Source organism: Podarcis erhardii, assembly GCF_964252035.2.
Source record: "Podarcis erhardii genome assembly, chromosome: 11".
In the NCBI taxonomy this organism is placed as follows: Eukaryota; Metazoa; Chordata; class Lepidosauria; order Squamata; family Lacertidae; genus Podarcis; species Podarcis erhardii.
The window spans coordinates 9,753,643-9,768,212 of record NC_138501.1 but is presented as its reverse complement, the minus strand read 5'-3'; the positions used below and the strand labels follow the sequence as shown (position 1 = coordinate 9,768,212).

Sequence of the window (14,570 nt, the reverse complement as noted above, 5' to 3'; positions counted from 1 at the left end):
GAAAAAAGCTTAAAACCAGGAGTGGGGAAGCTGTAGCTCCCCGAAGTTTGTTGGATTCCAACTCCAATCAGCCCATAATGTTGGCCAGGGGTAGGCAACCTAAGGCCCATGGGCCACAAGCAGCCCACGGGGGTTGTTTAACTGGCCCACAAGCCGCCCCCAAACTGAGCCGCCCACTCGGTGAGTCCCTGCGCACTGCGCTAAACCTGCGCAGCACGGAGACTCACTTCCATAGTGCCAGAAATGGCGTCTGTGCATGCTCAGAGGCCGAAAATTGCATCTGCACAGATGCAGACGCCAGAAATAGTGTCAAACCACGTCTGCGCAGATGCCGGAAATCATGGCCACCCGCGCCATGCAGCCCACAGAGGGATCTCCGCTGGAGTGAACCGGCCCAGGAAAGGTAAACCTTGCCGACCCCTCATGCTGGCCGTGCTGACAGGGGCTGGTGAGAGCCAGGAGCCAGTGGCTTCTTCCAGATTGCAGGTTTCCTATCCTTGCTTTCCACCAAAGCTCTACTCGCCCGAAGGAAGTGGCTTTCCCAACTCATTGGGCCCCTTGTAACATTATGGTGGCCTAATCAAAGCATCCCATCCCTATGTCAGCCATATGACTATTGTGATCTCCTTGACTTATTTGTCCTTGAACTAGAGACAAAGCTTGTCGCTTGAATAGCTCCAAGGCAATAAGGCATAATTCAGGAACAGTGACTCTTTCCATGGTGAAGCAGAGGCCATTCTCTTACCCTCCCCGTCCCCTGAGCTGCAGCAACCAAGAATCATGTTCTGCTGACAGAGGAGGCTGGACCATGATAGCATCAGGGGAAACACTCTTTTGAACAATGCCTCACCATCCAGGAGCTGAACAGAGATGGTGGTCCTCCAGATGTGGTTGGACTTCTACTCCCATCAGCCCTGGTCAGCATGGTCAATGGTCAGGGACAATGGCAGTTATATTATATTTCTAATTTATTGCATTTATATCACACCTTTTTATCAAGGTGGCGTCCATAGTTCTCTCCTCTTCATTTAATCCCCACAACAACACTGTGAGGTGGGTTAGGCTGAGACAGTGACTGGCCCAAAGTCACCCAATGAGCTTCATGATGGTCAAGTGGGGATTTGAATCCTCATGTCCCATGTCCTAGTCCAACACTCTAACCCAGGCTTCCTCAACCTCGGCCCTCTAGATGTTTTGAGACTACAATTACCATCATCCCTGACCATTGGTCCTGCTTGCTAGGGGTCATGGGAGTTGTAGGCCAAAAACATCTGGAGGAAGCCTGATCTAACCACTACACCACATGGCTTTTTGTTGTCCAGCAACATCTAGAAGGCCACAGGTGCCCACAGGTGTTAAAGCAACTGATGTTGTCTCTGGGTCAGGAACTAGTCTAACCTGCATATATGAGGCTTCAGTTTCCACACAGTCTAATTCCAAAAAAGTCAAGGTCTTGCTTGTTCTCCTAATATTTCATTATTAACGGACAATGTACTGTTTAAAGCAGTAACTGTACATGCCACTCTAACAAACTTCATGACTTGTCTCAAGTCAGACTCTCGTAGGCCTCTGTTTTTATGTACTTGGACAAGTCATAAAGTCTGTTAGAGTGCCATGTATAGTTACTCCTGACCTAACACAATTATACACACAACCTTCCTAATCTTTCCCCCTAAAGCTTCTGCCTCAGACTGTCTTCTTGCAATCCAGCTGTTAACCCAATCCCTCAATGGCTCCCAGTTGGAGTAATTATTTATTTTCAAGAAGCATGAATGGGCTGCTTGCCCTAAAAAATGGCAAAGATTATGGCAGTGTTTGGCCACTTGACAATAAAAACCAATATCCAGCAGTTTGAGTCCACACGGAGCTTCCAAAACTGATAAGAAAGCACAGAGTTATCTGTCTATAAATCCACTAAGTTCGATAAGTGTGATGCCTCCAACATGATCATTACTGAATACCTACCTTCTGTGAATTACAGGGATGTCTCCCAACTGGATTCTTGCAATCGGATCCAGCTTAGGGTGTTTTCACAAATGATACTAAGAACAGCACTTGGGGTGAAAAGTTACCATCTATTCACAGTCTTAATTTGAAATGCATGACTTGTGAATTTTGTTTATATGGAATGGGAAGTAAAAGAGGGCTAGTTTTTATCAAATATTCAGTGGGCTCTGTTGGAGGAAGCTAAATGGGAGGGAGAGGTCACATTCCATCGCATTCAAAGCTCTGACAACTGGCCAAAGCAGGAGATGGGATCATTTTTCACTATTTGTTTTCTCATTGGTAGTTTTTAAATTCCCCCTTCCCATTGAAACCATAAGGTTCCAGGTTGGCGTAGTTAAGGAGCCTAATCCAGAGGACTCTTGAGAAAGTGAGGGGCAGATCCAGCAGGCCCAAGGTCACTCTGACATGTAGCATTCTTGAATATAAGTAAACCTGAGGGCTGGCCCATTATGGCAGCACAGTGGTACATTGGTTCTCGAACTTAATCCATTCTGGGAGTCCGTTTGATTCCCGAAAACATTCCAAAACCAAGGAGTGGCTTCTGATTGGCTGCAGGAGCTTCCTGCACTCAATCGGAGGCCATGGAAGCCACGTTGGACATTGGGCTTCTGAAAAATGTTCGCAAACCGGAGCATTCAGGAGCCGAGTTGTTTGGGAGCCAAGCTGTTCGACTACCAAGGTACCACTGTATCAATAAAATCATTTTTCATGTGGCTTGGTGCTGGGCTAGGGAAAGCAGCTTCAGAAGTACCACTGCTTGAGTAGAAACTCTTTGGCTCCAGGACATAATATGAGAAATAATTCTACTGGCAAGACAAATATGTGCCAAGGCTCTATACATGGTTTAGCACAAAATTGGCTTTCTTGGAAATAATTGGGGCCTTGTGGAGCCAGGGGCAGATGAGTTTAATGATCTATAATTTTGTAGTTGTTGGCACATTCTTAAACTTGGATCGCTTTAAAAGAGGATCGGACAAATTCGTGGAAGGCAAGGATATCAGTGGGTACTAGCCATGATGACTATTCTCTGCCTCTATGGTTTGAGGCAGAGATGCTTCTAATTAGGGTTACAAGACATTCCTGGTTCCCGGGGACAGTCCCTGGATTTGCAAATCTGTCCCCAGACAAATTCCATCCCTGGAATGCCCCCAGATTTGCAAATCTGTCCCCAGGAAACATGGCAGCGGCAGCCTCAGCAGCCCGGAGCCAGCCTGGTAGCGCAGTTGGCTCTAGCTGGCTTCAGGAGCTGCTCGCTGCCACCGCCACTGCCGAGGGGGTACCCGGGAAGTCTGGCGGTACAGATTTCCTGCCCCCTTCCCCCTTTGTTTTGACAGATCAGGGGAGGCTCAAGAGTTGCGGGCAGGCGGGCATTGCCCAGGAGGGGTGCAAGGCGCACGGTTTCTCTGCCAGGCAAGGTGCAAAGCCCTTCTTTCGCACCGTATGAAACATAAATGCGCAGGGTTTTTAAAATACTGGGCAACGGCCAGCTGCCCACGACTCCCGAGCCTCCCCCGATCAGTCAAAACAAAGGGGGAAGGGGGCAGGAGATCGGGGAAGGCTCGGGAGTCACGGGCGCGCGGCGCGCCATTGCCCAGTTTTTTAAAAAACTCTGCACATTTATGTTTCACAGGGTGCAAAAGAAGGGATTAGCACCTTTATACAATATGCATGTGTGCTTGGGCCCAGGGTCTTTTGCCTCACCATCCCCACTACTGAGTCTCTGTTGCTACTCAGCTTCAAAGAAAAAAAGGGTCCCCGGATTCATTGAAAAAAATCTCGTAACCAGATTTCTAAATGCCAGTTTCTGGAAACCATACTCAGGTCCTGTGCTCAGGTCTTGCTTGCCGGTTTCCCAGAAGACATCTGGGTAAGAACAGGATGTGGGCCATTGGCCTGATCCAGCAGGATTTTCTTAAGTTCAGATAAGAATGGTTATATGGTTGGCTAAGAGTGGCGCTGTGGGTTAAACCACAGAGTCTAGGACTTGCTGATCAGAAGGTTGGCGGTTCGAATCCCCGCGACGGGGTGAGCTCCCATTGCTCGGTCCCAGCTCCTGCCAACCTAGCAGTTCGAAAGCACATCAAAGTGCAAGTAGATAAATAGGTACCGCTCCAGCGGGAAGGTAAACGACGTTTCTGTGCGCTGCTCCAGTTTGCCAGAAGCGGCTTAGTCATGCTGGCCACATGACCCGGAAGCTGTACGCCGGCTCCCTCAGCCAATAAAGCGAGATGAGCACCGGAACCCCAGAGTCGGTCATGACTGGACCTAAGGATCAGGGGTCCCTTTACCTTTACCTTAAGAGTTTTTAAATAATGGGGCAGAGCTGCTTTAGGGACTGTTATTATTCATTGACTTCTCTTCTTCCACACACCTCTCAAGCTGATATATGCAGCTATGTACCAAATGACATGACTGTGACAAAGGAAAAGTGAGAGGAAAGTAGCCTTACAGGGTGAAAAATAAAATCTTTAATTCCCAGCCTTTTCCTTTTTATATGCACTACTTGCAGATTTCAAGCGCACCCCCATAAAATAATCGAGAAACTCGCTTTCTGTTTTAAATGGCTATTCTCAAAGATTTTGACTCTGTGCCAGATTCCAGATCCTCTGTGAAACACCTCACATGGATCGCAGTGTATAATTGACTAACTTTCCTCCCTAATGTGATGAAGAAATCAGGTTGAAATTAGCATCTCAATGCACTGGAATGAAAAGGAAATTAGGCTGCAATCTCACTGATATATGTCTGTACCTCTTTCTCTGAGGTCTGTAATGTAGGCTTTCATAAATTCTTTTTCAAACAGCTCACGATCACGGTCACTTTCTGTTATTTCGTCAATCTCTTGAAATGAGGTTGTTTCAAGAGGGTTATCCTTGAGGCTTATAAATCTGCAAAAAAATGAAATATTAGCATGAAGAGGGTTATATAATGTTCCTTATCATGAGCAGACTGTAACTTGCTATATGCCAAATGATTTATTGCCCTATAAATTTTCCGTTCTTCCTACTTGGTTACTGAGCAAAGTCAATTTATCTATGGGCAAAAGTTTGCTGCTCTTTTCGTGGGCATAGAAGCCACACACTTTTCATGCTAATTAGCTAGAATAAACGTTAATTCAGAAGTAGCCTTGTGGAGGCAGACACGCACAAGACTGAGAGCACATGCTTAATTATTGAATTGAAAGACATATTTTCTACCTCCTGAGGAGCATAAAAATATGACTCCACCCTCTCAGTTCAATTTTGCACAACAATCTGAAGCAGGGGAAACCATGAAAAGTATTTTAACTCAAGGGAGTTAGCTAGAATTATGAAGGGGGAAAACACCAGATTCATATGTGTCGGATGTAGTCCATTGGAACAGTCAAATGGAACATTCCTTATTTTCCTAGAGTGGGCACAGGCAAGGGGGACATCCAGTCAGTGTAACTTCCTGTTCCATTGGTCTAGAGTGTCCTCCCCCTGCATGTGACCTGGGAGATGGGCGTGGCCCTGGCTGACTCCATAAAAGTCAAGTCACACAACCATTTTCTCTCTCTTGCTGCTCTCTTGCTGCCATGCTGCTCGCCTGCAGCCATTTTGTTCTCTTAATATAATTTTGCTGTCTGCTGGCTCTCAGTCAGCAGCACGTGAGCTCACTCTCCATGTGAGATAAACTGACAGACTGTTATGTAACTACTAAGGAAAGCCTTTCAGGGATCTAATTGTGAACTGAATGTGAGTAAATTTCTTGTTACTTTTAAGGAAAGACTCTTGTCTCTTTATTCTTTTAAGAGGGATAAAAGGGGACACCAGGAATAATCCATCTGGGCAAGCCAAATTTGATCACTTAACTAAAGAGATTCAAATGAATCTGCAAACTAGCTTCCTGGTATATTGAGGAGGATCTGCTCTGCTACATCACTCACTAGAGTGAAGGAAGGATACCTATTCAATATAACCTTTCCTACTATCCTTAATGGGACGCGGGTGGCACTGTGGGTTAAACCACAGAGCCTAGGACTTGCCAATCAGAAGGTCAGCGGTTCGAATCCCCATGACGGGGTGAGCTCCCGTTGCTCGGTCCCTGCTCCTGCCAACCTAGCAGTTCGAAAGCACACCAAGTGCAAGTAGATAAATAGGTACCCCTCCAGCGGGAAGGTAAACGGCGTTTCCGTGTGCTGCTCTGGTTCGCCATGCTGACCACATGACCCGGAAGCTGTACGCCGGCTCCCTTGGCCAGTAAAGCGAGATGAGCACCGCAACCCCAGAGTCGGCCATGACTGGACCTAATGGTCAGGGGTCTCTATACCTTTACCTTTACCTTTACCTTTACTATCCTTAACATTCCCACAATATGTGAGCTCTGCTCCTCCTGGCACACTTCCATGGCTCAATATTCAGATCCCTACTAGCCCCCATGAGACCATGATCAGAATTACTGGTTCTGAGAGCAAAGGCCTTAAACCAGGGGTCAGCAACCTTTTAGAAGGAGAGAGCAGATTTTGAATTTTGAGAGTGTACTGAGGGTACTCATCACAAAATAGCTGCTGGGGTGGCATAATGCAAAACGGCTGCCACAGGCAGCATGGCATAGCACATGACCAACCCTGACAATCTTATGCTTACCACAGGAAGTTAGATATGTTCTAATTGTGGAGATCACACAATACTGGTTGCACCGACACACTGTTTGTGTTGGTTGTCCTGAATTTGTTTAACATGGCAGGATTATTATGGAATTAATTGGGCTAAAGGAGGCTTTATCTTATCTGTAAATATGGTTATGATCCTAGAAAAATAGGTGCCGGTACTCACCATATTCCCCATCCTTGCCATGCTACAATTCCCAGCACCTTTAGCAAACTACAGTTGCCAGGATTGTTGGGGAAATTGCTTAGTGTGGGTGTGACCTTCATTGCTCCTATTCCCCAACAGCAAGCCATGAACATAGTTTCTTGGGTACCTAAAAGAGTTTTCCTTATCCCCTCACCCCTTGTTTTACAAGCATATCTGTCAAGATGCTTCTTCTGCTACCTGTTTGTGACACCTTGTAACCTGGACGTAATATTGTGTGTGTGTGTGTGTGCGCGCGCGCGCGTGTGTGTGTGTGTGTTGGGAGTTAGATTATGTGAAGAAAATGCAGGATTAGATTCCATCCATTGTAGAATCTAGGGGAATAGATCCAGGAAAGAGAAAAGGAAGAACATTTTTTGAAGTTGTTATTGATTACTTACTTTAAACCTGTGGTTGACTCACATATAGCTGTGGGCATCTTAACCAACTTATCGCCACTCACTGCCAGTAAAGTGAGCTTCGACATGTTGACCAAAGCTTGTGGAAGATAAGTAAGCTCGTTTTTCTGCAGGAGAAGAGTTTGTAATTCTTCCAGCCTTGGGAGATCAAAAAGAGTTCCATAGTTAAATGCTTTAATACCATAGCTGATATGTTTGCTTATATACTAGCAAACGTCCTATTGATATGATAATCTGTATTTGCCAGGCCATGAGGAAATGATAAGGTTTTCAGGAAATGCATGCACTCAGGAGAGCTGAAAATGCAGACCACTGGGAAGATGATTTGCAGAATGAAAGTAAAGGCACTCAGAAAACACCTGCCAAAGACCAAGGCAGTTGTAGCAAAATTCCCGCCCTCCATCCATGAGAATGTCACTGAAATTTTCTTTCAGAGCCATTGTGGTGTAGTGGTTAAGAGCGGTGGACTCGTAATCTGGTGAACCGGGTTCGCTTCCCCACTCCTCCACATGCAGCTGCTGGGTGACCTTGGGCCAGTCACACTTCTCTGAAGTCTCTCAGCCCCACTCACCTCACAGAGTGTTTGTTATGGGGGAGGAAGGGAAAGGAGAATGTTAGCCGCTTTGAGACTCCTTTGGGTAGTGATAAAGCGGGGTATCAAATCCAAACTCCTCCTCTTTCCCATTTGATAATTTCTTTTCTCATTAACTGATGGAGAATGATGTTTGTGTGAGAGTGTGTAGAAATGTCAGGCACAGCCCCAAGCTAAATACACTATAAACTAAGGATGTTGGTAGACTCAACTCCCACCATCCCGAATGTATGCTAGCTGGGCCTGATGGAAGCTAGAATCAAACCACGTTTGGAAGGTCACAGGTTCCTCATCCCTGATATAAACCTCCTTCAGGCATGCAAAAGAACACAAGGACTGAAACTGGGAAGGTTCTGAATGCCCTTAGAACCTCTCTGTTGAACTTCATGCTGAAGATGTAAATGTTGGGTTAGGAGTGGAAATTGTGGGCAGGGCTGGTGAAGCCATGCCCTTGACCCAAGCTGAGCCTTCACACATTCTTTTCACCACCTGAAGATGGCTATAGAGTCTTAACCATAATTACTTTCAAAGCAGGACAGCAGACATGTGGCTTAGCTGCCACCATCCTTCCAGCTCATAGACCAGAATATTTGTGCACATCCAAGGTTTCATAGCTTCCATTGCAAATGATAGTTAGATCAGTGGGGGCTGGTCTACAAGGGCAAATGAAGCACTGCCACAACAGCCAATATCCACCCTCAGCCAACCCCAAGGCACCTGCCTTCTTACTTGCTACTAGTTTATGGAGTGGCACTGCTTGGCAGCTTCCTCCTTCTTAGGGCTCATCCACACTATAGCCCATGCATAGAAAACATGGATCTGAGAGGCTTCCTTCTTGTCTGACACTTTTCAGGCATGGGTCTGAGCCGTTTTCCCTTTGCCCTGCTACTTTCCCCCAGAAAACTCGCTCTTTAGTGCTAAATCAGAACAAATGGCAATCCACTGAAAAGCCAATTCAGCGCTAAAGATCAGGTTTCTCCAGTGGAAAGCAGTGGAGCAAATGAAGGTGTGGATAAGTCCTTAGTCTCAGTGTTCCACTTGCAGAATTCAGCAGTGGGAAGAATGGGGAAAGAACGAGAATCTGTTGTCTCCGCCTCTCATTGGCTGTGGCTCCACTTAGACAGCCAGCATGGTGTAGTGGTTAAGAGCGGTGGAATCATAATCTGGTGAACCAGGTTCGCATCCCCGCTCCTCCACATGCAGCTGCTGGGTGACCCTGGGCTAGTCACACCTCTCTGAAGTCTCTCAGCCTCACTCACCTCACAGAGTGTTTGTTGTGGGGGAGGAAGGGAGAGGAGATTGTGAGCCACTTTGAGACTCCTTAAGGGGAGTGAAAGGCAGGATATCAAGTCCAAACTCTTCTTCTTCTCTTCTTCCTGGTGGTCTACCTTCCTTTTGCTAATGGGTACCAGCCAACACTGAGTTAGACAACCTTCCAATCCATGCCACCTCCAAATTTAGACAGTATAGTCAATCAATGCTTCGTTTGTTACAACCAAACTTAATTTCAAAGGCAATATAAAGGACTACCTGTCTATGTCTTGTGGGAGATCTTTGAGGTTGTTGCTGCTCATATCCAACCACTGCAAACTCGACATCCGCAGCACACATATTGGAATTGAGGGGAAACTGTTTGCTGACACATCGACAAAGGTCACTTTTTTCAAGTTGCTTAGCTGTAAAACAAACCAACAATTATGAAGAATTCAGTGAGGAAAGAATGCATTTAATTACGGAGCTTGGGGTTTTCATCCCCCCCAATAAGCACAAAGAGGTATCTAAGAATTAAAATTGTATCGGTTTTATAAAACTAAGCTTTACTCAGACCCTTTGAAATGAATGAACATGAAAAAGTTAGATCCACTAATTCAAACAGGTGTGCTGTGGGTAATACCACCCTATGCATTCTTCCTGACTTTCAAGCAATGCTAGAAACTTAAAATATTGCTCAGGCTACTGCTCTAAGGCTGCAATCCTATAATTACTACTCATTAGTAAGACCCATTTTCAATGGAATTCACTCCCCAGTTGGTGGGGAAAGATTGTAGCCTCGGTCTACAGTTCTGCACACATTCACTAGATGTTGACCACTCGGGGAACATTGAAGAAGATGAGAAACCTCCTTCCTTTTTTCTGGGATCCTCCAATTTTCTCCAATCAATGGCAGCAGCTAGAGGAGAGATGCTTCATACAAGGCTGCCACCACAGCTAGTAATCTGGGTTGGGCTTCCACTGCAAATATTTGAAAGTACAATTAGGAAGACTCAGATACAGGCACGCACATTTAAGCTTCACATGCCCCAGAGGGTAAAAAATGATAATTGCTCACTTGCATATATTAATTAAATGTGCTTCGCTTTCTCTTTCATGGAAATCAGTGGGACATAAAAGAGCCTAACTTTGCCTAGATCACACACATTATATTAAAATCAGTTAGGCTTGCTTTCAAGAAATGGATTAAGGATCAGAATTTTAATGTCCCCAGTTCTTTAGGAGACTGGCAAAGGATAATGCTTTGCTTTAATCTAACAGTTTTCCTGGAGAGCAAAAGACACCTGAAAGCCAAGAAATCAAATTAATCCTGTTTCCTAGAAAAGGCACAATAAAAGTAAACAAGCAGGGGAAATATGGGAAAGAATTTAAACAACATCTTCTTTTGCTTATGGGGTACAATCCACGAGCCCTTGTGGAAGAAACATTATAGCAATGTTGTGTGACATTCCTTTATTCGACCTTGCATAATACCTGTATGACTCCAATATATTTAATCCAAAGAAGACCTTTGAGATAAACAGAAGTTGCCAGTAGCAGTTCTTGCTAAATTTTAGCCTGTTTTCCAAGCATAGATAAAGGTAAAGGTACCCCTGACCATTGGGTCCAGTCGCGGACGACTCTGGGGTTGCACGCTCATCTCGCTCTATAGGCCGAGGGAGCCGGCGTTTGTCCACAGACAGCTTCCGGGTCATGTGGCCAGCATGACTAAGCTGCTTCTGGTGAGCCAGAGCAGCCCACGGAAACACCGTTTACCTTCCCGCCAGAGCGGTACCTATTTATCTACTTGCACTTTTTGGTGTGCTTTCGAACTGCTAGGTTGGCAGGAGCTGGGACTGAGAAATGGAAGCTCACCCCATCATGGGGATTCGAACCACCGAACTTCTGATCAGCAAGCCCTAGGCTCTGTGGTTTAGACCCCAGTGCCACCTGCATCCTTTCCAAGCATAGGTGGTGCTGAAATCAGAGCAGTGATGTGCTTCTTTCAGTCCAAGTTGTGCACCCTGGGATGTCTTTTTACCCTCCCAGGTCACCAGATAACACTGCTAAATAATTAGTTTGCAGAGGTCAGCCTTGCTCACCTACAGGAATCAGGGTACTATTTAAATACAGATTTGCTGGAGTTTGAGAGCACTGCATTTCTTTTTAAATTACAGTAATTGTTTCTAAATTTGAATGTGTGCATATAAATTTGCACTGTGCCCTTGCAAGTGCAGATAATCATGGCAGCTCTTGAAAGGGCACTGGGCTTTGCAAGCCATCCATCAGTTGACCACCAGTTTGATTTCAAACTATGTGGGCAAAGGAAAGCAGGTGGCTTCATCTCATGATTATTATATTTATTATATTTATATACCGTCCTTCATCAAAAGATCTTGGGGTGGTTCACAAGATTAGGTAATTGGCAAAAGGGTGATCCTTCCCACCATGGACATAGCCAAGGAGGGGCAGGGAGGAGCAGCTGCCCCCCTACCCAGATCAAGGAAAACAATAGGAATACTTTACTGACCAATCATGTCAGTTCTGCCACCCTAATCAAACTCCTGCTCCCCCCCCCCATCAAAAGTCCAGGCTACGTCCATGCTCCCCACCAGTCAAAGTTGGCCCACAGGAGGTGGGGAAGCAAATGATCCCACCAAGCAAAGATTTGCTTCACATCCATGTGTACAGTCGTACCTTGAAAGTTGAACGGAATCCATTCCGGAACTCCATTTGACTTCCAAAAGTTAGGAATCCAAAGTGTGGCTTCTGATTGGCTGCAGGAAGCTCCTGCAGCCAATCCGAAGCCACAGAAGTCAGGTGTTCGGATTCCAAAAATAGTTTGCAAACCAGAACACTCATTTCCAGGTTTGTGGCATTTGGGAGCCAAAACGTTCGAGAACGAAGCCGTTCGAAAACCAAGGTACAACTGTATAATTTTTTTCTCTCAATCACTAACTCTCATGAGCACTGAAATGATTTTGAAGGGCTGTGGGTGAGAGACCAGCAAGGTATCATTTTAACCTGAATGGAAAGTGTGGGATGTACAAACAGAGTGATAATAATAATAATAATAATAATAATAATAATAATAATAATAATAAATTTATTATTTATACCCTGCCCATCTGGCTGGGCTTCCTCTGCCACTCTGGGTGGCTTCTAACAAAAAATTAAAATACAATAGTCGGTCAAACATTAAAAGCTTCTCTAAACAGGGCTGCCTTCAGATGTCTTCTAAAAGTCTGGTAGTTGTTTTTCTCTTTGACATCTGGTGGGAGGGCGTTCCACAGGGTGGGTGCCACTACCAAGAAGGCCCTCTTCCATCTTCCCAGGCACCTCAGGCAAGCAAACCAAGCTGAATGCCAACATAGTGTTATTCTCGATGTCTATTGTTTTTTTTGTGTGTTTTTTTACATATGTTTCCTTAACTAAGAAAAAACAACAAGCCTAATTTAAGGCTAAGATATGTGCTATTGCTATTTGAAGCTTGCTCAACTTCCTCAGAGCTGTTGGTTTCGGGGCCTCAGGAACTTCTCGACTTTACCACCTTGTGAACCAAGTTAATTGGTGACCCCTGTCCTCACAGCTGGTCATCAAACTTCCATCACATGGTACATGTCAGCTGCGTCCCATTGCTGACAGAGGGGGAGAGTTTAGAGAGACAGGAGGAGGTAATTAGGCAGGAATGTGGAACGAGGGAGGAGCAGCCAAGTTGCAGTAGAAGCCTGAGCTCCGAGAACAAAGAGAAGGAAGGGGGAGTTCCAGGGAGAAGACACAGACTGACAGTTTAAGCTTGGACTCAGAGGGAGGGCCACCGGAAATAGCCTATCCCAAGATGCGTAGGCTTGCGAGAATTAATGAGAGGCATGAACAGGAAAAGAAGTATAAGTGGGAAGAGGAAGGGGCGGAACTCGGACTTGGCAACAGCTAATTTAGAAGCAGACGCTGAGTAACTGAGCTTCAGAGTAATTTCTGTGTTTTGAGCAATAAACCGGAGTTAATTGCTGCCGGAGTTGTCTCACTTCAGTGGGAGGGACCAAACCATTACAGTACGCACCATGGATGGGAACCTGTGGGCAGTGTGGTATAGTGGTTAAGAGCAGTAGATTCGTAATCTGGGGAACCAGGTTCGTGTCTCCACTCCTCCACATGCAGCTGCTGGGTGACCTTGGGCCAGTAACACTTCTCTGAAGTCTCTCATCCCCACTCACCTCACAGAGTGTTTGTTGTGGGGGAGGAAGGGAAAGGAGAATGTTAGCCACTTTGAGACTCCTTCGGGTAGTGATAAAGCGGGATATCAAATGCAAACTCTTCTTTCAAGTGTTGTTGGAGTTTAGCAGTTCCCATCATCTCTGGCCATTGGGCATATTGGTTGAAGGTGATGGGAAATGGAGACCACAGGTTCCATACAGAAAGTGCTCAATAACACACAAGTAAAATTTGCAACCATTTCTGGAACCATAGCAATATTTCAAAGTGTCCCTGTGTGCCAGTGGATCACATGCCACTCGCTCCATGCATTCAGATCACTGGGAGCAGTTCTTACGCAGAAAGAAAACAACCAAAGATGATGGTATATAAATCAACCCTTGAAAATACTGGGGTGAGATTGAGAATGAAGAGCTTGCTTATGCCATTTTTATTATCCTGCATTAACTCTTGTCTTTGTGAGCAAGAGGTCCAAATTACCCACGATAGGTACGGCATTGATTTTAACAAGAAAAGGAATAAAATCACCCATAATTGCTGGGTCCGTGAAGAAGTGTCATGAACTCTGAATATCGAACTGGAAAAGCAAACAAGCAGTAAGAGACTTCTGGTAGCAAGATGGCCACAGAGATATTTCAAGCTGAATGCCAAACGGCAGAAAAGGACTTTATCAGCAGCAAAGGTATATAAAGGTCAAGCAGATGTCAGTGGACCAGTTGTCACCTCCTCCCCTGTAAGAAGATCCCTGTTTTCCTATCTCAAAAAGACCTGGTCAGTCATGATGTCCTTCAGAAGCTGCCAAGTATTTCACCATCCCAGGCCAACTGCTAGACTGCAAAAAAAATTATGTAATGTGAATATGAAGGTGTAACGATGTGAATAATATTTCACCACTAATAAGACACTCACTAAATAGACAGGGTGTACATGGGAAATATAATGGATAATTGACTGATTGGTCTGAATGATTACTCAGGGGTCTCCTCCCCCATTTTTGTCATCACAACCCCTTGAGGCAGGTTAGCCTGGAAGAGAGTAATAAGCTTTGTCACCCTGTAAGCTTTATGGATGAGATTTATGGATTTGAAATTGAAACCCTGGTGGTGCTAGTCTGATGCTAGTGTCCCTCTCCCACAATAGCTGTTTTCTGGAATAGTCCCAGAGGTGGAAGCAGAATCACTGGAACACAGTGCCACCACAATAAAGGGGATCTGTAAGTACAGGCATACCTCAGGTTACGGACGCTTCAGGTTCTGCATTTTTGGGTTGTGCACC

At 45.4% G+C, this 14,570-nt stretch overlaps 1 protein-coding gene across 1 annotated transcript in view; it reads right to left on the bottom strand.

Annotated features, from left to right (window-relative positions):
- The window catches only part of LRRC2 (leucine rich repeat containing 2), an 83,858-nt gene that overhangs the window by 2,271 nt on the left and 67,017 nt on the right, over window positions 1-14,570 (bottom strand). Inside the window, exons 6-8 of the mRNA XM_081880554.1 lie at window positions 9,363-9,508; window positions 7,223-7,378; window positions 4,759-4,895 (exon numbers count right to left, since the gene is read on the bottom strand). Of these exons, the coding sequence (XP_081736680.1) occupies window positions 4,759-4,895; window positions 7,223-7,378; window positions 9,363-9,508 (439 nt within the window). The remainder of the gene's footprint in view (window positions 1-4,758; window positions 4,896-7,222; window positions 7,379-9,362; window positions 9,509-14,570) is intronic.